This window comes from Phalangium opilio, unplaced genomic scaffold, assembly GCF_054372755.1.
Source record: "Phalangium opilio isolate 3A_F unplaced genomic scaffold, DU_Popi_V2 ptg000009l_1, whole genome shotgun sequence".
Taxonomy (NCBI): domain Eukaryota; kingdom Metazoa; phylum Arthropoda; class Arachnida; order Opiliones; family Phalangiidae; genus Phalangium; species Phalangium opilio.
The window spans coordinates 3,852,165-3,876,333 of record NW_028324146.1 but is presented as its reverse complement, the minus strand read 5'-3'; the positions used below and the strand labels follow the sequence as shown (position 1 = coordinate 3,876,333).

The 24,169-nt window shown below is 37.0% G+C and overlaps 3 protein-coding genes across 7 annotated transcripts in view; 2 read left to right on the top strand and 1 right to left on the bottom strand.

Annotated features, from left to right (window-relative positions):
* Positions 1-346: 346 nt before the first annotated feature.
* LOC149713398 (targeting protein for Xklp2-A-like) lies at positions 347-19,524 on the top strand. Its single transcript, XM_089847556.1, has 12 exons — positions 347-499; positions 1,174-1,295; positions 2,234-2,393; positions 5,524-5,814; positions 7,366-7,516; positions 10,729-10,906; positions 11,631-11,760; positions 13,314-13,515; positions 15,023-15,328; positions 16,573-16,719; positions 17,679-17,790; positions 19,068-19,524. Exons 1-12 carry the CDS (start codon positions 480-482, stop codon positions 19,361-19,363), a joined length of 2,115 nt encoding a protein of 704 aa, XP_089703682.1. The 5' UTR covers positions 347-479; the 3' UTR covers positions 19,364-19,524.
* On the bottom strand, positions 19,379-22,133 carry LOC149713397 (glutamate receptor 1-like). Its single transcript, XM_089847585.1, has 8 exons — positions 22,002-22,133; positions 21,753-21,856; positions 21,598-21,685; positions 21,374-21,535; positions 21,173-21,317; positions 20,807-21,024; positions 20,455-20,744; positions 19,379-20,369 (listed from the first exon to the last, which is right to left on the bottom strand). Exons 1-8 carry the CDS (start codon positions 22,023-22,025, stop codon positions 20,063-20,065), a joined length of 1,338 nt encoding a protein of 445 aa, XP_089703711.1. The 5' UTR covers positions 22,026-22,133; the 3' UTR covers positions 19,379-20,062.
* The window catches only part of LOC149713396 (uncharacterized), an 83,742-nt gene continuing 81,667 nt past the window's right edge, over positions 22,095-24,169 (top strand). For all 5 annotated transcript variants that reach the window (XM_089847605.1, XM_089847649.1, XM_089847642.1 and 2 more), the window contains exon 1: positions 22,095-22,216. The gene's annotated coding sequence lies outside the window, so the exon portion shown is untranslated. The remainder of the gene's footprint in view (positions 22,217-24,169) is intronic.

The following is a 24,169-nucleotide window of genomic DNA, read 5'->3' as shown; positions in this document are numbered from 1 at the left end:
ATTTGCAATTAATAAACTGGTCCCTAGGACCAGTAACCCCCACTTTTTGAATTAAAAAACTAGTCCTAGCAATTAATAAACTGGTTTTGGACCAGAGGAAGTGTGCTATTTCCCAGACTGCTGGTTGGCGACAATGGGCTCATAATTTTTGAGGAACTTGTTTTTAATCACTCAGAGAAATTAATTAGCCTAAGCTTCTTTGATGCTAATATCACATTCCATTCTTAAATTACAGTTACTTCGTGAAAATGGAAGTTGTTTCATTGGAGAAAAATACCACTTTTCGTGAGCCGCCTTAGCTAGGTCTCCTATAATAATACTCCATGGTAGGTAAAATCAAGCAGCCAATAGAAAACGACAATCTATTTCGGTTGAGGTTTTGAATTTTTCAGGAGTGCCAAACACTTAAAAGCTACCAAACGCGCGCGCAAACATTAATTTAGTAAAGTTAACTCGGATTAAAACTGCTACTTTTGTTAATGAAAATAAACCAAAATCGGTAAGTTTGTTTTTTAAAGTAATTGCAAGCCTGTTATTATTAGTAATAAACGATTTTTTCATAACCTAAGACGTTAATGTTATCAATAGAGTTTATGTATGTACTTTTAACGTTACCCTAATGTTACTTAAGATTTCGTTAGGTTCAGTGTAGGATTCAGGTGTAAAATAACATAGACATTCATAGAAATTTAAAATTATCTCGTATGGATCATTAATATTGGTATTTAAGCCACTAATATAAACTGTTATGTCCAATGCTAATTACAACATATTCAATAAATAAATAAATAAAGTAAATTGCTGAATCCCCTAGACACTGCCGATCTAGTGAAAACTTAAATAATAAAATTAACACCAGGGTTCGTATGGAACCTGGATAAGTCAGGGATTTTGGAAAAACGGGGAATAAGTCAGGAGTTTAAAGTTTATTCCTAAAAAGTCAGGGATTTTGTTTGGTATATCAAACCGTGCTTCAAGCAATGATAAATACGGGCCAGGTGTGATCATGAAGTGGGCTCTGGTAAACACCTTAAAATGGTCAGGGATATTGGCTAAATTTGGTCAGTGATAAGCTGGAAAGTCAGGGATTTTCAATATAAAAAATTCTTCCGAATAGTTGGCAACATCATCTTAGAAGGAACTAAAGTTTACCTCCTCGACTTCCTATTTCAGGTCAACAGATCTGTCAACAAGTTCTACAATGGCGGAAGGAGGTTTTAACCTTGATTATGATGCTCCTCAGTTTTTGAACTTTGAAGAAATACAAAAGGAGGAAGCTATGTCTGATTACTTTGGTAAGAAACCTTTTTTTTTTTTTTGCATTTATACTGCCCCAAAACTGCCTTTATCCGAGAAACTTGCATCTGCAGGGTTGCCACGGGTCAGGGAAAACCTGGAAAAGTCAGGGAATTTAAAAATCGACCGAAAAGGTCAGGGAAAAGTCAGGGAATTTAAAAATTGGCCGGAAAAGTCACGGAATTTGATTTTAGTGGGTAAAATTTCTGGGGATAAGTCTTTATTGAAAGTTTCTCTTCATCCTCTCTTAACACAGAGTGAACTCTGGAGCAATCCTTAAAATTGTCTAGAATGGTTTTTGTAAAGTAGACTTAGACTGGTATTTATAGTTAAATTGTTTCTTATTCATTTTGGTGCAACAAATACATTGGAAAACTTAGTGTAGATCGAGTTTATTTAATTATAAGCCCTTAAAACGTGCTGTAAACATTCACACTTTCGGCCTAAAAGGTCAGGGAAAATTGCAGAAAAGTTAAGGGAAAACCTGGAAAAGTCAGGGAATTTGGTTCTGAAAAATTCCGTGGCAACCCTGATCTGAAAATGTATGGGAAAAACCTGAAAATGTTAGGAAAATCGGTTTTTGAAAAGTTCTGTGAACCCTGAAGGAATTATTGTTGATTTGTACAAATAATATTCTTAAAAAAAAAAAAAAAACCTTACCATAGAGCTATTTCAGTGGGGGAAAAATTTCGTCTGCTACGAAAATTGGGCCTGCCTTTGAGTGTAGGGCGGACATTTTGTAAGGGTTTTCTCTATGGGCAAATAGCATGGGTGACGTAGCCATTACCCCCTCTGAAATAGCTCTATTGACAATATTTAGCTGCCTAAAAGGATCAGGGAATAATCGTGGCAAATAGGGAAATAGTTAGGGAAAAGTTGGAAAATTCGAATGCTGGTTTCTTATTATTATTTTTTCGCACCGCCGTTTTATTTTCAGCGGTTGACCATGAAAGGAGTAAATTTTGCCCATCTGAATTGGATTCCTCTACTTCGACCCTGGCTGCCAGTCCATCCTTATTTCCAGTACACAATGGACCGTTTCTATTTAAGGCCAAAGGAAATGAAATTGTGAAAACCACTTCAGTGACCAAAAACAAGTAATATGTTTTTTAAAAAGATTCAAGGCACATTTTACGGAGTGTAGACTCAAAATTTGGGAAAATTGACCTGCCAAGCAGTAGCGCCCTCTCAAAAAACCGCAAACAAAAAGGCGTCAGGGTTTAGCATTTAAACGACAGGGTTCATACAAACCTGGAAAAATCAGGGAAATGAATAGTTGACAAAATCTTCAGGGAAACTTGGAATTTTTAGTAAAATTCAGGGAAATGAATGGTTGACAAAATCTTCAGGGAAAATTCAGGGAAACTTGGAATTTTTAGTAAAATTCAGGGAAATTTGCGTCTAACGGGCTGAGTAATTGAGCAAAATGTTCATAAGCACACCCTCCATAAGATTAACATTACACTATATTTTGGAGGTTCATAACTCTGGTTATATTAGAGATACGGGGATGTCCTTTGAGTATGTTATAGTCCTATTCGTCCCCCCCCCCCCTCCTTCCTTCCTTCTTTAACATTTGCTCCATAGGATACTCCATATACGGGGGAAAACCTGGAAAATTCAGGGAAGTATATGGGGAAAAACCTGGAAATCTCAGAGAAAATTATGGGGAAAAACCTGGAAATCTCAGAGAAAATTATGGGGAAAAACCTGGAAATCTCAGAGAAAATTGTTTTCCAAAAGTTATATGAACCCTGAACGAGGACTACTGCACCGCCATTGGTTTAGTGTCGTCTGCTAACTAGAACCACTTACCACTCCAGGATTGGTTGAATTCTCACAGGCTGAGTGGTAAACCAATGGCGGGTGGCGCAGTAGTATTAAGACTAATTAAATGCTAATTATTTTCTTAAAGGGATACTTTCTTTTAATTTCATTGCAATAAATCCCTATAAGGTTAATTTATTTCGATAGATAGACAAATAAGGATTCTGAAAATATATATGTTTTTATATTTTAGTTTAATTAATGATTTTTAAATTACGATTAAAAGATCCAAAATGCTCTTGTTTTGCGATCATGAGGGCACCTGGTGACACAGAGCCGAACCACCGAAAAACGTTACTAGTTCGTCTCTACCAATTTCTCCGTAGTGTTTTTCCTACTGGTAGGGGGATTCATTCTGTGAGCGCAGTATGATACAGATTGACGGGAATTGGTATGGCTGCACACCAAATTCTTCTACTTCAGAAGAACTACCCTCAGATTCGTTTATTATAAATTGTTCCGAATTTTCTGAATCCAAAGAATCAGAGTTCGAACTTTCATCCTCAGATTCAGGACCGGAATGATCAGAAATACTTTCTCGTCTGACATTCTTAAGCATATAAGCAGACGACGATTCACCAGGCAAGCTGACCTAGATTCTCGTTCCTACTACTTTTTACTCCTTAAACGACAGTTTTCATTCCAAATACTACCAACCAATCAGAGGCCGGACTTTACCTACGTAGGTAGTGGGTTGAAAATGGTGGCCGATTTTAAATCTGGCGTTCAAAATTTCAATTTTTATTCACGTTTATTTTAATTAATAAATTTTTCTCGCGATTTCTACTGACCCCCATGTTTTTAGGGGTGGTTAATTTATAGAAAACCAATGTTAGTGTGACCAACTCAGATAAAGCCGATTCTATCCCTTTAATAACAGAGCATTTATTTATTTTAAATATTGTTCCATTTAAATTTAAGGGATTATATTGTTTGAAAGCACAGTTTATCTAGAGTACCTTATAATTATGGCGACCCCCTTCGACTCCCAACTCGATATTGGTCTATTAACAGATTCTTCTTCCCTGAAAAATATTCTCTTAAACTCCAGCCACATTAGGGAGGAGTGATAATTTTTACTCAAATTTAAAGAACCCCCTTATTCCTTAAAAAGGGAGCTGTTCCTAACTGGCTAATATTGGTCACGTGGAAAATAAATGTCTCCATTTCCCTAACAAGGCATTTGTTCCATTTAGATGGTACTGACATCTATTTCAAATTTATGAACTGCAGGGTTTATACGGGACCTGGATAAGTCGGGGATTTGGGAAAAGGAGGGATTAGGTCCGGGATTTAAAGGGTTTTTTTTTCCTAAAAAGTCAGGGATTAAGTTTGTTTTGAAAGTTGACATGTTGGATTTAAAGAAACTTTCATTTTTATATTGGAAACAGTTTCAGGTGTGGTTTAGTTTAAGGAAATGCCACTAGATGTCCCTCGTAGTCTAGGGGTGGAGTTTAATGGCCTAGGCTTATTTTAGATCTGCCCTCATGGTCTAACTCTGATTGGTTACTGCCTTTGGCAATGATAGGGTTGAAACAGGTCAGGGAAAAAACCTGCAAAAGTTAGGGAATTTTAAGAATTTCAATAAAGTCAGGGAAATTGGTTCGAGTTGGTAAAAATATTTAGAGCAATGATAATTGGGCCCAAAAAGTCAGGGAAAATCGTAGTCTGATAATTAGATTCTGAAAATGTCAAGGCACCCCTGAATGGTAAAATTGGTGTTTATAAGATTTGCCCGCGTGTTAGGCGCGCCACAGGAGCCGAAATTTGCTTTAAAGGGAATGAAAAGCTTCGTTTGAAAAACCTCTGATTTATACATAACAAAAGATAGAATTAATTTCTGTGAATTCAAAAATATCAAGCTTTTAATTGACTCCGATTTCTGGTTATTTGGCCACAATATGCATTTGAAAATGCTTCATTTGAAATTATTTGAAATCCACTTTTTATGAAAGGCTAAAACGTTTCCCCGTACTCTGACGTCACAGATATATTTTTTCACGCGAGATGGTGCCAGACTCTCCGCTATCAGACCCAGAGTTTAGACTGGCGAGAAGCTCGAGACGCCGCCTATAGGATTCCCGCGCTTTTCCCCCCCTGACGTCATAGTGATGTCATCAAACGGGCGAACAAGCTCGACAAGACTAAATTATTGATATATCGAAACTGAGTTTTCGTGATTTTTCAATGGATTTTAAAAATAAAAACTTGATTCAATTATATTAAAAACTTGATATTTTGAAAGTTGAGACTCTAAAGTGTAACATGATACCACTTTCGTTGGAAAATATTATATGAAATTGTAACTTCGCATTCCTTTTAAAGAGTTTTACAAGTTTATCTTGTTTCCCTTATAAGGGAAGTAACATTTCTACATCTTTCAAAAAAAATTTTATTTAGGTTAAATCGAAAATCCGTTACTACAAAAGTTTATGAACTGCGAGCGACCCCCGCCAGGATGTCACGTGCCAAGTCTGACTTGGCCTCTCCCGTTGCTAAGAAGGTTAAAGCAGTATGCGCTCCGGCCAAAGTCATTGATAATTTAAGGAGGATATCGATTAAGCACAATTTATTGCTGCCTCGCGCTTCAAGTAGCCCCAAAGTGCAAGAAAATTCCATGAACCAAGTAAAGGAACCGCGAAAAAGAGCCAATTCCGAAACTGTTGTTAATGTGGACGCTAAACAGCCCAGGTAAGCTATAGAGAAAAATTAAAGTTTAAAAAAAAAAAATTGGGGGGGATTTTAAAGAATCTTAATATAAGAGTGAAAATATCAGGGAATTTTAAGGAATCTTAATATAAGAGTGAAAATATCGGGGAATTCTAAGGAATCTTAAAATAAGAGTGAAAATATCGGGGAATTTTAAGGAATCTTAATATAAGAGTGAAAATATCAGGGAATTTTAAGGAATCTTAATATAAGAGTGAAAATATCAGGGAATTTTAAGGAATCTTAATATAAGAGTGAAAATATCAGGGAATTTTAAGGAATCTTAATATAAGAGTGAAAATATCAGGGAATTTTAAGGAATCTTAATATAAGAGTGAAAATATCGGGAAATTTTAAGGAATCTTAATATAAGAGTGAAAATATCAGGGAATTTTAAGGAATCTTAATATAAGAGTGAAAATATCAGGGAATTTTAAGGAATCTTAATATAAGAGTGAAAATATCAGGGAATTTTAAGGAATCTTAATATAAGAGTGAAAATATCGGGAAATTTTAAGGAATCTTAATATAAGAGTGAAAATATCGGGAAATTTTTAACAAAGAATAGGAAAAAGTTGACGAATTTTTGACCAAAAAATAAAGGAGGGAAACAAATCTGCATTTTTGACAAAACAGAAAAGGGGAAAAAGATCTGTGCATTTTTGACAAAACAGAAAAGGGGAAAAAGATCAGTGCATTTTTGACAAAACAGAAAAGGGGAAAAAGATCAGTGCATTTTTGACAAAACAGAAAAGGGGAAAAAGATCAGTGCATTTTTGACAAAAGGGGAAAAAGATCAGTGCATTTTTGACAAAAGGGGAAAGAAAATCTGTGCATTTTTGACAAAAGGGGAAAGAAAATCGATGAATTCTTGGTAAATTAGAAGAACAATCCAAGAATTTTCGACCAAAAAAAAAATAAAAAAAATAAATTTTTTACCAAAAAAAAAAGATAAATTTTTGACCAAAAAAAAATAAAAAAAAGATAAATTTTTGACCAAAAATAAATAAAAAAAAGATAAATTTTTGACCAAAAAAAAAAAAAGAAATTTTTGGCCAAAAAAAAGAAAAAAAAAGATGAATACAAAAAGAGAAAAAATATGAAATTTTGAAGAAAAAAAAAGAAAAAATCTATGAAATTTTGAAGAAAAAAAAAGAAAAAATCTATGAATTTTTGAAAAAAAAAGAGAAAAATCTATGAAATTTTGAAGAAAAAAAAAGAAAAAATCTATGAATTTTTGAAAAAAAAAGAGAAAAATCTATGAAATTTTGAAGAAAAAAAAAGAAAAAATCTATGAATTTTTGAAAAAAAAAAAGAGAAACAAGATCAATGAATTTTAAGACTTAACTTAAAAAGGCAATAACTTACAGAATTTTAAGACTTAACTTAAAAAGGCAATAACTTACAGAATTTTAAGACTTAACTTAAAAAGGCAATAACTTACAGAATTTTAAGACTTTCGGCAAATCTGGCAATTTTATTTTAGTTGATTGGCAGAGATGAAATTAGGGTATTAAACTATTTCTTTTTCAGATTTCAAAATAAACCCAGACCAGTGGCTATTCCTAAACGAGTACGTTATGCCTCGGCATCAAATGCAGCGGAGAAATATGATCCCTACATTAAAGTGGATTTCAAAGCAATGCTTAGATCAAACGCAGCAACTAGTGTAAAGACAGATAAGGTTTGTTTTCAATTAGTATCATTAAGTCATATTGCGACCAGAAATTTAAGTAATTGTCGCATGTTCGCTACATGATGGCGTTAGTTTCAATAGTGACATGGTCACATGGATAATAAGAGTTGTCTCAGATCCGGGAAAACCTTTAATCTCGTGGAATTTGAAAATTCTAATTAGCAGGGCTCCCACCATGTCCCTAAAATACCTAAAACCCCCTACTTTCTTTTGAGGTCCCTAAACCACCATAGAATTGTGATTTGGTCCCTAAATCACCATATTCCTAGTTTAATGTGCCATCAGCTTATAATACAGGGTGATTCTAAAATGGTGGTATAACCGAACTACTGCGGGTTCTATGAGCGATTTTAAGTCGAAAATGTTCTATGGCATTTTGTCATCCAGGCCACCGTTTAAAAGTTATGATAAGAATCATTTACGGATGACCCCTTAAAATTAATTAAATTAATCAAAAGCCCATCGGGTTGAATACATTTTTTAAGGGGACTCACGTGTTTAGTAATCGCGCGCGCGATTTACTTCCCCGTGAACTCCATAAAGAAGTCCTCCACCAATGTAAGCTTGAAAATGGGTTCAAATGGGAAGATTCATGCCGAATTGAGAAAAACCTAACAAACAATCAACAAAGGTTTTAATGTTATTTCCACTCTCTTCTGAGAATCGCAAAAAGAAGTGAAGCTTTTCAAGCAAAATTACACGTATTTTTGTTTAAAGCGGATCAAAACTTAATTTTAACAATTTGATCGTCAATGGAGTAAGAAGTTACGGAACACACGGGCTCTACTGCAATGTAACGTAAAAATTGTAAAGTCAGAAGCCAAATTAAGAAATCAACTAAATGTCAGTTTTTGGCGGTGTAGCGTGTTCTGCCTCATGGAATGAGAGTCTGACTAGATGTTCTCACATTCGATTCTCAAAACTTGATGAATCGCTGGCTTTTGTTTGCTTTCGTGGCCGGATTGCAACTAACTGTAAAGTCAGTTGGAATTTGGAAGGGTATAGGGACTTGGCAATTCAGGCTTAACTCCGCCCCCAGCGCCATTATGGTATGTTTTTTTAACAGAATGAAAGCTATATAAGCCCCTCCTCCTGGTATGTTTTTTAGCACTAGTGGAAGGTAGCCTGACGTTGCATGACGTAGTAGTGCCAAGTCCCTATTAAAGCTGTTTGTGTTTTTGAGCTAAGCCTTGGTTTTCTTGAAATTTCAAACTGATACTCGCCGTCGCGCGCCAACATTTAAACATTTTGTAATGGCACGTGCAGCCTTTTACTGTGCTAAAGTCTCGTGACTACGATCTTCCCAACAATTCTTACTAAACACGTGAGTCCCCTTAAAAATGTATTCAACCCGCTGGGCTTTTGATTAATTTAATTAATTTTAAGGGGTCATCCGTAAATGATTCTTATCATAACTTTTAACGGTGGCCTGGATGACAAAATGCCATAGAACATTTTCGACTTAAAATCGCTCATAGAACCCGCAGTAGTTCGGTTATACCACCATTTTAGAATCACCCTGTATTCAACCCAAAGTCCAATTTCTATGTTTATATTTCTTATTTCGTTGAAAAACGAAAAAAGACTGGTTGTTAAGTGTGATAGAATTGTGAAAGATAAAACATAGTAATGTAATAAACAAAAACTAAGTCAGTTTTATGATAAAATATTTTTACAAATATCTGACTTTGTCATTTTGTGAAAATATAAGTTCAAATAAAGATCCCATTTTGGTTCCTATTTGGTCCCTAGTTTAAAAATTTCGGTGCCTATTTCACCCTATTTCTAGCCTAAAAAATCCCCTATTTCCCTACTTTTTTTTAAGATTTTGGTGGGAGCCCTGAATTAGGTCAATTAGCCTCATCTTTCCCAGTGTACAACGAAAATATTTTGATGTTTTAAGTGTTCAGGGTTCATACAAACCTGGAAAACAGGGAAAACCTGAAAAAATAAGGGAAGTAAATAGTTGACAAAAACCTCAGGGGAAAATTCAGGGAAATTTAGAATTTTTAGTAAAATTCAGGGAAATCAGGGAAATTTGCGTCAAACAGGGGCCGAGTAATTAAGCAAAATGTTCATAAACATTCCCTCCATAGGATTAACATTACACTATACTTTGGAGGCTCATAACTCTGGTTCTACTAGAGATACGGGGATGTCCTTCGAGTATGTTATAGTCCTATCTGTCCCCCCCCCTCCTTCGTAAACATTGGCTCCATAGGATGGGAAAAACCTGGAAATTTCAGGGAAGTATATGGGGAAAACATGGAAATCTCAGGGAAATTTGTTTTCCAAAAGTTGTATGAACCCTGGTGTTTAAGCGAGTCTCGACTGTGGTTAGTTTAAACAAATGCCACTAGATGCTCCCATAGTCAAGGGGTAGAGTTGACTGGTCCACTAAGTTTAGCAAAGGCTAGTTTTAGCTCCGCCCTCGTTAATAACGAGTTCTAGTTGGTTCCTGCCTTTGGCAACGGTAAAATTTGTGTGTAGAAGATTAGCCAGTGTGTTAATTAAGGACTGCACTGGAGCCGAAATTTGCTTTAAAGGGAAGGTGTCAAGTGATTTTTTTTATCGATTTTTCTACTAATTATAAAACCAATCTGCATATAGTGAACATTGTAAAATTGCCTACAGCCTACTACACGTATTTGAAACTAAGGCCTAGAGGTCCGTGCACTCGAGCTAAAAAACTCGCGGATATTTTATTTAAATCCTGAAGTTTTTCGTCTTTTGTCAGCACGTACAAAGCTAGGTTACATAGAGACCTAGCTTTACGCGTGCTGACAACCGATGTTGTAACAGAGTATATACAGAATAAACTGTCGTTCGAGATAGGGAGTTGCCTATCCTATAGCGTGAAAACAAATTTCCTCACGCGCATTCTTTATCCATGAAATTACTTTGAAGCCTAAAATCATTCGAAGGTTTTTCCTGGATGTTTCATCACGCGGATTGATCTTATAATAAATAGAAGAATCGATATAAAATCATTTGATTTTCCTTTTCACCCTCCCTTTAAGGCACGTTAGAATTGGTAATTTCACATTACATAGTCCAAACCTGTTAAATATAAATCAATTTACCAAATATGTTCTTTCTTTCATTGCCTTAAAGGCAACGTGAACCAAACATTGCCTTGCTGTCTCACTTAACGTTATACCTGTTTTTGTATTTCGTGTTTTATTATTATTATCATTCAGCCTGGAAGAATTACCGTGACAAAACCGTTTAACTTCACTGAGACTAGAAAACGTAAGATCAATTCGGAAACTGCACCGGAACCGTATATTTCCATGGCTCAGAAATTGAAGAATTTTGAAAAAGAACGTGGAATCAAAGGCCTTGAAAACCAAACTTCGAAAGGAAATTCTTTATCGAGTAATTAAATTACGTTTTAATTACTTTCTATTTACTTCATTTTCAAATTCTAAACTATAAAGGAATCCCTTAATATAACCATGCAGGGATAAATGTAATTTTAGAAGTAGGAATGGAGAACAGTTAGTACAGGGTTCGTACGGAACCTGGATATCCTGGTTAACCTGGATAAGTCAGGGATATGGAAAATAGGGGAATAAGTCAGGGATTTAAAACATTTTCCTAAATCGTCAGGGATATGTCAGGGATTTCGTTTGGCATATCAAACCATTCTTCATGCAATGCTAAATATGAGCCAGGTGTGATGAAGTTGGCTTTGGTAAACACCTTAAAATGGTCAGGGATATAGGCAACATTTGGTCAGGGATAACCTGGAAAAGTCAGGGATTTTCAATGTAAAAATCTCGTACGAACCCTGTAGTATTTACTTCAGTCCGACTCATAGCCCAGTATAGAGCCCCTCCCTCCAACACGTAACGAAAATGCTAAATTATCTTATTGGCTCACTGAAACTACGTTTTGATGACGTTGCTGATGGGGACAGCGAAAAATACGTAATTCCTTTTTACCTCTGTCGCTATGACACGCCTCTTTTTTCATACCCCTCCGTCCCTTGGAAGTGGGTCCAGGACTTTACTCTGTTCTCCATTCCTACTTCTAAAATTAAATTCATCCCTGACATAACTAAGGTTTTTTAACGTATTATTTGGCCTTTCTTTTTCAGTGTCTTCAAATTCCAGCTACAGGATTACCAAACCATTTACTCCGAAACTGAGGACATTAACTCGTCACCGGGAAGTTAACGTAATCAGTGCGGAAGAAAAGGAAAAACAAGAAGCTGAGGAAATGAAAAAGTTAGTAATAAAAATTCCGAGTTAAAGTTATTTCCTCATTATTTGAAAGATCCCTTAAATTAATGAATATTTCAAATTGCTACATGCATCATGTTAAGTTAAGTGAATATGACAAAACAGGGCCGGAAATAAGAAACAATACTTATAGGACATGTGTCCAGTGACCCCCTATTTGACTGGAAAATTTATAGGACATGTGTCCATTGACCCCCTATTTGACTGGAAAATTTATAGGACATGTGTCCATTGACCCCCTATTTGACTGGAAAATTTATAGGACATGTGTCTAGTGACCCCCTATTTGACTGGAAAATTTATAGAACATGTGTCTAGTGACCCCCTATTTGACTGGAAAATTTATTGGACACCGTCCACTGGCGTGTGCATAAATAGTGTCGCATCTTCATAGTCATGCTATCAAAACTTTATGCTATTAAAAATTTATTGGTCAAAATGTCCAGTGATCCACTTAGTTTTTAAAAAAATAATGGGACCTTTTAAAATTTTATTGGACAATGTCCAGTGCTTATTTCCGGCCATGGCTTTTGTAAAGCCCTATTGGATGAATCCGTCAGCTGCTACTACTCATCCAATAGAACTTTGTAGCTCTCTGTCGTCTTTTCTACAGGGATGCCTTAAAACAAGTCACAACCGTGTTTTAGTTCAAACAAATGCCACTAGATGCTCCCATAGTCTAAGCATAGCAAAGGCTGGTTTTAGGTCCTTCTTCAAGGGCGAGTTACGATTGGTTCCTTCCTTTGCAGGGATTCGTACGGAACCTGGATAAGTCGGGGATTTGGAAAATGGGGGAAAAAGTCAGGGATTTCAAGTTTTGTCCTAAAAAGTCAGGGATTTCGTTTGATATATCAAACCATGCTTGAAGCAATGCTAAATACATATAAATCAAAGTCCTGACTGACTGATAATCAACGCCCAGCTCAAACCGCTTGCTCTAGAAGGCTGAAAATTTGCAGGAACGTTACTCATAAGTAGTAGGCGCGTACTAAGAAAGATTTCCCCCCAATCCGCCGCCATCTTAATAAATGGCGCCCAGAAATTTAAAAAATCTTCTCTATTGAACAAAATCCGGGCTTTTCAACCGATTTCGCAAATATTTAGTACACTGGTTTCCTTTAACCTATAGACGGGCTGAAAGGTCTTTCGGGTTCGATTTGTGGCCATCTTTTTAAATGGCGGCCAGAAATTTAAAAACCCTTCTATATGGAATAATATCCGCGTGAAAAGTAATAAAAAATGCATGCCGACGGGCTGACGGGCAACGCCGAGTGCCTTCACTCCTAGGGTGCTACAAAAATATTAGTCGAATCAGTAAAATCTACCCATTCTTTGTATCATTTTGATATAAGTTCTTATTACACGCGAGCGATGCCGCGGGTAACAGCTAGTGCTAAATATGGGCCCAGGTGTGGACTCTGGTAAACACCTTGAAATGGTCAGGGAAAGTCAGGGATTTTCAATATAAAAGTTTCCTCCAAACCCATGTATTCTTGTTACCCACCCGTGGTTGCTATATAATAGCGTTTATCCTACAGGTTCCAATTCAAAGCAAATCCTGTCAATCACAATATTTTCGAAGTTAAAGCGATTGTACACGAAAAGAAAAAACTAACAATCCCAAAATTTAAACTGCCTTCTGAGAGAATGTTGAAAAAGCGTATCAAACCCGTTTTTGAAGAACCCAAGTACGAATTTCGCGCCAGACCAGCTCCAAAAGCTATATTGGACCATGTTACGGTAAGCTGGTTCATTTAATGGGAGAATGATATGGTCAGACAATGTTTTTTTTTTGAAAAGATTTGTATTGATAGAGTAACGTGAAAATTGTGAAATTTATGTAATTTTTCAAAGTTACAGAAGTGGACTGACTCGCTAAGTCTAACTCTAATTTAAAACGGAAAAATGAGTTTCGAGTCCGAGTACTCTAAAGGCTCTTTCAGACGATCCAACTTTTTGACTCGGCTTGATGGGTCAACTCGAGTTGAATCAACTAGTTGGATCATGTGAATAGACGCTTGATGAGTTGAGTCACCAAAAAAGTTGGCTAGGAAAAATTGGATCAGTGATCCAATTTTTGCTGACTCAACTTTTTAGTTTCATTTCTTCAGCCAATCAAAATTAATTTCAAAAAAAGCCTATTTCGTAAGGGCCAAGGTAGGTGGCGCTTAAAAAGTTCCCATTGTACCGTAGAAGTTTAGTCGTGTGAAAAAGAAGGATTTACTTCACTTTCCCTTCAAAAGTTGGGCAAGTTGATACAACTTTTGATCCATATCGAGCTGAGTCAAAAAGTTGGATCGTCTGAAAGAGCCTTTACTCGAGTACCCGCACAGCCTTAGTTTTGACATGGATTAACTAACGCTAAGGATTGTTCACTAACTGTGTTTCCCATGTATTAATATCGCCAGCTACATGTTCCGAATTATTCCTTGATTCCCCTCTTCACTCCCCCAATTTATTGGACCAAAACGGATGTAGATATAGCGCCATCTCTAGGCAACACAAATAGGTTTTGCGGATTTTAAAGATGGCTTCTTCTAATTTAGGCGGGATTTTAATTTTGACGTCATAGGACACGTGATATTTGGTCCAATTTTCTTATAACTTCCTGTTAGGGATAGTAGCTGCTGCTAGGGCCTGGGGGCGTTTCGAACATGCATACTTCATCTTTTAGGGGTAACGAATAATATCCCTAGTGTTAGTTAATCCATGGTTTTGATGTGTTTGTTTAATGATTTTGATCAGGGTTCATACAAACCTGGAAAACCTGGAAAAATCAGGGAATTAAATAGTTGACAAAAACCTCAGGGAAAATTCAGGGAAATTTAGAATTTTTAGTAAAATTCAGGGAAATCAGGAAAATTTGCGTCAATCAGGGGCCGATAACCTGGATAAGTCAGGGATATGAAAATTTAGGGAAAAAGTCGGGGATTTAAAGGTTTTTTCCTAAAAAGTCAGGGATTTAGTTTGGTATATCAAAGCATGCTTCGAGCAATGCTAAATAGAGACAGGTGTGATGAAGTGGGCTCTGGTAAACACCTTAAAATAGTCAGGGATATTGCCAAAATTTGGTCAGGGATAACCTGGAAAAATCAGGGATTTTCAATATAAAAATTTCGTCCGAACCCTGTTGATGTTACTTTATCAATATGAATCGATTTTAAAAAATAGGGTATCAGACCATTTCATTTTCCCTTCAAAGTAATTAAAACTAAACAAGAATTAAAAATAAACGTATTGGTTTCAGGGATTAACGGAAAAGGTTCATATTAGCCCAACAAAACCCAAAACCCCGCCCTTTGCCTTAAAGGAAAGGGCTAATAAATGGACCGTTAAAGAACTCAATGATGCTGAAAAAGAGAAGAATGTCCAACCAGCGGAAAAAATGAAAAAGCAGTTAAAAGCGGCGGTTCAAATGGAACCCAGTTTGACTCAGCAGTCTTTTGATAAAAAACCAACGGTTCCTGAACCTTTTAGCTTTCACGTGAAGGATCTGGAACGATTTGCTAAGAGAGATGAACGAGTTAAGAAGGAACTGGAAAAACTCTCGACGGTATGCTTTTTTTTATTAAAATTGTTAGGGGTCAACTGATTTTCCTGGTACTATCAGATCAGTAAAAAAAATACGTTAAAAATTCATTTGATTTTGCTACATGAGGGATTGCGACTTTCTTTTATAATGCACAGATGACATTTGGAAAGTTTCTTTATAGTACAGATGGCGCCACATGACATTTTGTTAGTTTATTTGTAATACACAAATGCCGCCAAATGACATTGGCTAGTTTCTTTTATAATACACTGATGATTCTACATAACAAATAACATTTGGCTAGTTTCATTTATAATACGACAGAAGGCGCCACGTGACAGTTGGTTAGTTTCTTTTATAATACACTGATGACACTAGGCATTGGCTAGTGTCTATTATAATATGCAGGTGTCGCCACTAGGCATTGGCTATATAGTTTCTATTATAATATGCAGGTGGCGCCACTAGGCATTGGCTATATAGTTTCTATTATAATATGCAGGTGGCGCCACTAGGCATTGGCTATATAGTTTCTATTATAATATGCAGGTGGCGCCACTAGGCATTGGCTATATAGTTTCTATTATAATATGCAGGTGGCGCCACTAGGCATTGGCTATATAGTTTCTATTATAATATTCAGGTGGCGCCACTAGGCATTGGCTATATAGTTTTTATTATAATATTCAGGTGGCGCCACTAGGCATTGGCTAGTTTCTATTATAATATTCAGGTGGCGCCACTAGACATTGGCTAGTTTCTATTATAATATTCAGGTGGCGCCACTAGGCATTGGCTAGTGTCTATTATAATATTCAGGTGGCGCCACTAGGCATTGGCTAGTTTCTATTATAATATTCAGGTGGCGCCACTAGGCATTGGCTAGTTTCTATTATAATACACAAGACGGCAGATCCCTTAATACACAAGGCGCCACGTGACATTTTAGTTAGTTTCTTTATTATAAGCAGGTGGCGCCACTTGACATATGATTAGTTTCCAAAAGTTAATTTGTTTATATATGAAAAGATCGGCCTTCATGCTTAAGAATGTAGAGCTAGAACCCGCGTATTCTGGTTAAGGGCCCGGACAGAAATAAAAATACATATTCCAAAGGGTTTAAAGCTTCCCCAATTACTTGATGTTTTCAAATCCCCATTGAGAACACATTATAGCAATAGAAAGTGTAACGCTTATTGTTTTTATGTTAATATATTATATAGTTATTATATTACCTGTCCTTACTCTTGGTTTTTACTTTTTAGGTTCCGCAATTTCACGCAAATGATATGCCATCCCCTTCTCTATTTGGTGTGCCTCAGAAAAAGGTTCTGCCGCCAACTGAACCCAAGCCGTTTGATCTGCAGATTGATCGCAGAGGACAATTGTTGACTGAAAAATGGCAAAAACAAGTAAGACTAGCAAAGTCCTGTTTCCTTAAAATAGGATTCAGGAGCCCTATATTTAAAATTTCTTATTAAATTCGGGTATTTATGGCTTAAGGCCCATTCAGACTAGTAAATTCTTATGTTCCCGTCGGTCTCCTTCTTAATTTCGTTTTGCTCGCGTCTGTACGTTAATTTCCCTGTTTAGACGTGATAGCGGACGACTTAAACTAATCTATATCAATATAAATCAATGTCCTGACTGACTGATAATCAACGCCCAGCCCAAACCGCTTGCCCTAGAAGGCTGGAAATTTGCAGGAACGTTACTAATAATAAGTAGTAGGCGCGTACTAAGAAAGATTTCCCCCCAATCCGCCGCCATCTTAATAAATGGCGCCCAGAAATGTAAAAAAAATCTTCTCTATGCAACAAAGTCCGCAAATTTCAACCGATTTCGCAAATATTTAGTACACTGGTTTCCTTTAACCTATAGACGGGCTGAATGGTCTTTCGGGTTCGATTTGTTGCCATCTTTTTAAATGGCGGCCATAAATTTAAAAACCCTTCTTTATAGAATAAAGTTCGCATGAAAAGTAATAAAAAATGCCCCGACGGGCTGACGGGCAACGCCGAGTGCCTTCACTTCTAGGGTGCTACAAAAATATAAGTCATCAGTAAAATCTACCCATTCTTTATATCATTTTGATGGAAGTTAAATAGCTGAATCCAAAATGAAAAATACTGCCAATAGCGTGCCAAGAATCTTAAAACTTTTCGTATATAGTCTGCTAAAGTGTAGCTCACTTGAGCGTGCGTCAGTAAGGCATGATATAGTGAGCTATGGCTAAGAATAGCGCTAATGAGATGGTGCCATCTCGACACTGCCCGACGAAATTAGACACGCGAATATTGTACCGTTTTACATAGTCGTATCTAGTGTTGCGCTTATCCGATTTATTTGTTAATTGAATCTATCTAAATAGGTTGAAGAAGATTTGAGAAAGCAGAGAGAAGCTGTTAAATTCAAGGCTCAGCCTAGTACTGTAACGCAAAAACCTGCTTTTCAACCAAAGAAACCAGACAAGCCCCTTACAGGTACAGTAAGACAAATTTGTACGCCTCAACCCTTTCTCGCCATGTTCCTTTTTTCGCGCCAACTAGAAATATCAAGGTTTCATTCTTGTGGTTTGTTTTTTCACGTCTTGGTTTAAATAAGACCTTTTTATAATAGTAGGTATTAGCAGAAGGGGATAATGGAAGAAGGATGACACTCTGTATCCTCTTAATGCTTTAGTTATGTAACGTCATTCTTCCCAGGCTCACCCTTTTAGTTTGCTTTCCCGCTCATCAAACTACAAATGGGCATCGCACCGTGCTAGGGTGAATTCTATAGTTGTTTGGCACTAAATCCCCAGCAATCATCCCACAAACCTTGATTGTCTTGACGTGGGACAAAAATGCACAAGCGCATGCGTCTTGTCAAATATTTAAACGCTAATAGAGTAATGATGAGGGAACTATTTATCGTGTATGTGATTCGGTTTAGTAACCTTGCTCTATATGTTCCGATGTTGGGAAGAGTGACGTTACACCATGGGCCAAGAATAGTAAGAGGACTAGGCAGTTGCAAGCTTCTACGCGCAAACGATTTCGTCTTTCTAAAAAAACAGCCTTCCCGTATTTGGGGGGTTAAAATAGGGGAGAAACCGGAATTGGGGTCAAGCATTTCCGGCTACGGCCAACTTTGCGCGATCTCGTTTGGCCGTATTTCGGAGTATTGCCCTTTAAAAATGGCGGTTTCCCGAATTTATCTTGTTGAAACCCAAACCTTACCTTAGGCCAAGAATAGTTAAACGGTACGGCAAAGGATAAAGTTAAGTATTTTAATTTTTCAAGATGATTAAAAATAAGCTCTGCGCTTCACCTAACTGTAATAGTTTTAGTCGCTACTTTCATAAACCGTACATAAAAACCAAGCCTTTGCTATGCAAACTAGGCCTTGCCACACTCACGCATGCGCTGAATTTGGAATTATATTTTCCGGATTTTTGAGCCACGTGATTTGACCCCAAAGAGTGACGAAGTTCCGGTTTCCGATAAATTGAGCCGATAGATCGCGCTACTAGTGGCCGTTTTTTCCGTTGGACGCCTTTTCGCGACCCTGCCTAGTCCTCTTACTATTCTTGGCCCATGGTTACACTTACCCCGCTTTGTGGTACACTTCTCTCGAAGAGAAGTATTATATACTTCTGGTATTAGATACTAAGCTGTATGTTTTCAATTCCTTTCGTAAAATGTAGACGTTAAGACGCCTTGTAATAAACTCAACAACCAATATGAGAGTTATATTTTCCCACTTGTCCTATTTACAGAAGTGTTAAACGTTCGTCTTTACACTGAAGAAAGGGCGCATGAGCGAGAACAATTTGATATGATTTGCAAAGAGAAACAAGATCAACTGGAACACGAAAGAATGCTTAAAGAAATGGAGAAAGAAAAAGAAGATAAGATTCAAGAGGCTGAAATTCGAGCCCAATTGGTTCATAAAGCCAATCCCGTTCGTCAATACGTGCCACTCGCTATTAAACCCAGTACCAAGGATCTTACCGTACCACAAACACCAGACTTTGCCACTGCTAAGAGGCTGAAACGTTCGAAGGAAAATTAACCTCCTACCACTTCATTTTTAAAAAAATTTTAAAGCTTGCTTGAATATATTATTTAGCTACAGTTTTTGTTTAACTCTTGCGTAGTGCACTTTATAAATATTTAACACAATTATTTTAAATATTTTCTAATAAAAAGTATTCTTACATTTCAAAATTTTAATATAGTCTCTTGATTCTTTATCATAAGCTTATTTAAACAACCAGGGTGTGGACAACTCCTTTCTTCCCTTTTAACCAAATCGGATGTTACCCAGGGATATTAGATGGTTTAAGTTTCGATAATGATGCAAAAACTTGAGACATTTACCATCAATTGAGATATGTAAAGTTTTATTATCAGAAGTGAGATGAGACTGGAAGTATTGAGGTAACCAAATTCTTCACTCGGCGAAAGTGAATATTCTTGATAACCTACCAACGGTTGGCCCTCTAGTAGCGGTTTCTGAATTTTCCCTCCAAAACGTGAGAGGCTCTCGGCGGTAGACGGCCGAACTAGATTCAAGCGCCGGGGTCCGTGTTCCGCCGCTTTATGTTGAGGGGAAGGGGATGGGAATTTTTTTGGAACTCGACCAATTTTTTTCTCTTTAGAGTCTAGTGTAGGCGCGATGGAAGCGGCATAAAATCCTCAAATTTGTTCACTAGTGGATCTACTACCAATGCTAGAGCCCTTCACTTCTAGTCTCATCTTACTTCTGTTATTATAGCAATTCATGGGGGAAAACGGTGCCATATTGTTTAGGCAATAAACAGACTCGTCGGCGCGCTTTAGGTTCCTTTTTCACACGGAACAGTTTGATGTTCATAAGGGACGCGCATCGTGCCACACTGGCTAGCATTAGTCCCGAAAATAAAACCACAAAAGGAATTTTGTAGTTGTTGAGAATGAGAGGTTTATCCTTGAAATGGTCGACTCGAGTGTCTCCGCTGAAGTATATTTCTTTCTTCATATGAGTTGATAAACGAAGAGATTCGTAAAACAAATCAGATTCGAAATGCATGAGAGCGCTGAAGAAAAATAAGTGTTAAACAGTAATGTTAATGATCGTTATGTCATAGTCGTGGTAGAACGCGAGTAGGAATTAATACTTACAGTTTTATGAATCTTGCTTTTATATAAGGATCCAAATTTCTTCTTACGGTATACGACAGATATTGTTCCGTGAACGTGTTTTTCGACATATAAAATGGTGACCCTTTGTCTCTGTCTGTATGCTCCGACAGAATGGTTTCCGCGAACTCCAGCAAGGTATTTTGTGAATATATGCCCACAGCTTTTCCTTGAACTATCTCGTCAACAGTCCTCAGCATTTCGTCCAAATTACTGATGTCCATCTCCACAAATCGCTCTAACAATTTAATCGATTCCTCTGACTCTCTTTTCTGTCAAAACAATGCATGGACACGTTAAACGTTAGGCAATAGATACGTGTATTTTGTAATACTTTAAGCATGATGTGGACTGGTCCGTTTATCAATGAAGATATTTTTACATTGGGAGAATTGCGCAATTGACCAAAGTTTTCAAAATATCTCTTTTGAGTTGGTAATGTCAGCTTGCTAAGTAACATTCCCGTGAAACAACTCGATATACACAACGCTGCGATGGCGTAACAGCACCATATAATTCTTAAACTGATCCTTTTAGATCTTATATTTCCACCTATACGTTGGAGGATAATTAACAATAAATTTGTAATGAAGAAGAATCTTCAACCCTACTAAACTTCTGCTGAACAGAAGATGCATTTTCCCAGACCAAAACATATCCGTTTTAATGTCTTTTTACCTCATGATCCTTAATTATTTACCTTGTCCGAGAAGCAACTCCAGGGTTAGTAATAAATCTTCACGGTACACCTTGTAAAATGTTTTCCGGTTTCTCCCTAATAACATTCGCTGTCCAGCTGACACAATGGGCGTCACAAGAAACATCAGATTTATGCCAATCCAAACCTTGAAAAAAGAAAATGTACAAAATCAAAAACGTGGCGAAAATCATACATATTTACCTCTAAATGGAATATGGACAAGATAGCGTATTCGTTCTTGATCTCTTCGATTGGCTTTCCAGACAGAAATACCCAACTGACCGTTGCTATTGGATATGTGTACGTGACGTTTTCGAATCCATCGTGAAAGCAAGGAATGGGAACAGCTGTTATATCTGCTTTCTACAAAACAGTTTTACAATTTGAATATTTAATAAAAATCTGAAAAATAACGGAGACTTTACCCCAGTAACAACGGATCCGAGTAAACCAGTCCACGTCCCGTTTACGAACCCTGCATTATCGTACTTGTCCATCAACTCGAACGTGTAACTATCATAGAAATGTCTGATTTTAGATTAATTGAAATTGAGTAAGCAGATATTTTGAAATATATTACTTGGTATTTAATCTCGACAGTATATCACTAGCCATTTTCCCCAAATATCCACTGAAGATGACCCGACCATCGTCAGATTCTTCGGGCTCGAAGAACTGTATCAACTGAAACGAAATAATTGTCTTAACTCTTATAGTAACATTGGAAATTATTGCTTTCTATTCGATTTATACAGTATCTAATTCTAAGCCAGCTCTCTTTTAATTCCCGAATGACTTGGGGTTAATGTACGTTTAGAGAAATACTTACACTCGGTGCTGTTAATTTTAACATGGTTTCAGTTTAAATCAACGATAGCTGCTCTGTAGAATTTAGATAACATTCACTTTGCACTGAACTGTGCTTCGAATGCGAGTCCAACGTCAATAATATCATGGTAGGCACTCAACGTTGACGTTGTTTTCCAAATGTTGGCGTCAATAATCATGGCCCAGAACTTCTAATGACTTCTTTTTTCAATTAAGGTATACTAATTTTTGTATCACTTGTACTAGGCCTATAAGGTTTACCGACCATGTAGCGTGCAAACAGTTAAGGCAATTGCCGGTCAATTTGTTTCGGCGCTTAAATCTGCTAGGTTTAGTTATAGATTAATTTATTTTTATCACGGAAGTGAAAAGCAGAAAGTGAATTAATTACAATCCGCGGCTGCCTTATTATTTACCTGAAAAATTTCAACGGGTCAGTAACGTTCCAGTCAACAACAATACCGAAAAAAATCTTATTATCCCGCATTTCTAGGTTGCTGATCTTGGATTCTGGAGAAAAACAATCATACATCGTTGCACACAGTAAAACTCGCGCATCTACTTAGCGATAATGTACGATAGATAGAACATAGGCAAGGTTAAAAAAACCGGGTTTTATTGGGGTTTTGGGGTTTTTTATCTTTAGCAGTTGCGGGCATTGTAGAAATTGTCACTCGCAAAAACAAGTCTTAAAATGTTTCATAAAAATAATAAATACTAATAAATAATACTTTCGAAGTTGAATCAACAAATATCTTAAACTATCTTTAAAATGAAACTATTCTACAGCATTCAAATTCAAAATTGAAGACCCTAGTGATGGGTTTTATTTAGTAGGTTTTTTATGGTGGGTAAAACCTATTAAAACCGGTGGGGTTTTTTTTGGCTGGGTTTTTTAATTCGAACACTGAACATAGGCAAACAGCGAAATAATCGTAGGTTTTCTATCTCCATAAACCCTAGAGGGTCATCTAATTTACAATAAGGTATCATCTCTTTCAGTGTCTTAAGTTACACCTAACATTTTTCGAAACACTGAACATTTGTTACAATAATTTAAAATATGTGAATTATTTTACTTGACGAATTTCACCACTTGGCGCTACTCGGTCTATAGATACTCTAGGCAGAAGATTACACTTGACCTTAGTTCCTCAATACTAGTATATAAGTTTGGGCATTCACGTTCATCTTCATTTTATTACCTCTCCGAGTGACGATGTCGTCACGGAGAGGTATTACACTGGACGTGTCTGTGTCTGTGAGTCCGTCACCGCTTTCGCAGTTGGCAAATTTGAGCAAACGTGTTCGCAGAAAGCAATTTTTGGCTTCTACTCCCATCGTTAGGATTAAGAAGTACGCGGCGATCGGCTAGGGTTACGAGTAACGTCCAGACATGGGCGCTCTCCTCTCCTTTTGGAGTGTAATTAGCGTTTTGAGAGGAGAGACTTAGAAATTATACTATTGTGAGTGGAGGGTGAGTGGGAGTGGTAGGCCTTTAACAAAACCATAGGCAGGAAAATGAGCGCAACATTGTAATATCATGAAACATTTGAGTGAACCTCTTTGCCTACTCGAAAAACCTATATTAAAAGAGCGCGAGTTTTTACGGGCGGTGTAAGAGGGGTGTAAAAGGGGGTGAGTTTGAAAACCATGCGTTTCACAATGGCTCGTGAGTGTGAGAGGTGAGTGGGAGGAAAAATATTTTGCGAGAGGGGTTCTCTCCTTCTCGCCTTTGGAGTGGGGTGAAAATAAAAAAACTTTCCACTGTATCTCGATGGGGGTTTGGGCGACTAGGGGGTAGGAAGGTAAATAGAGAAACAAAACTGACAGCTTTGTATTGAAATAGTCATGTGACTGTCTGGGTTCCCTTCGCTTGTCTGAATCGGTCTAGTGAAATACGAATGCTAATTGGCTGAAACCAAACTTCGAGAATGTTCGAGGAGCGTTGCTAGGCTTGTAGTGGCAAACTAGATAGATGAAACGAAGTGGGAGAGTTAAGTTGCGAATTTAGGACCGTGTAGGTGAGGCTCTGAAAGTACCGGAGTAATTTTCATATTTTTCACTCCTTTCACTATATAAGTCAAAATTTGAACTATTTATGTGAATTACTAAATAATGATGAGAGGATGAGGTCTGAAAAATATTTTAGATTGAGAGAGATGAGTG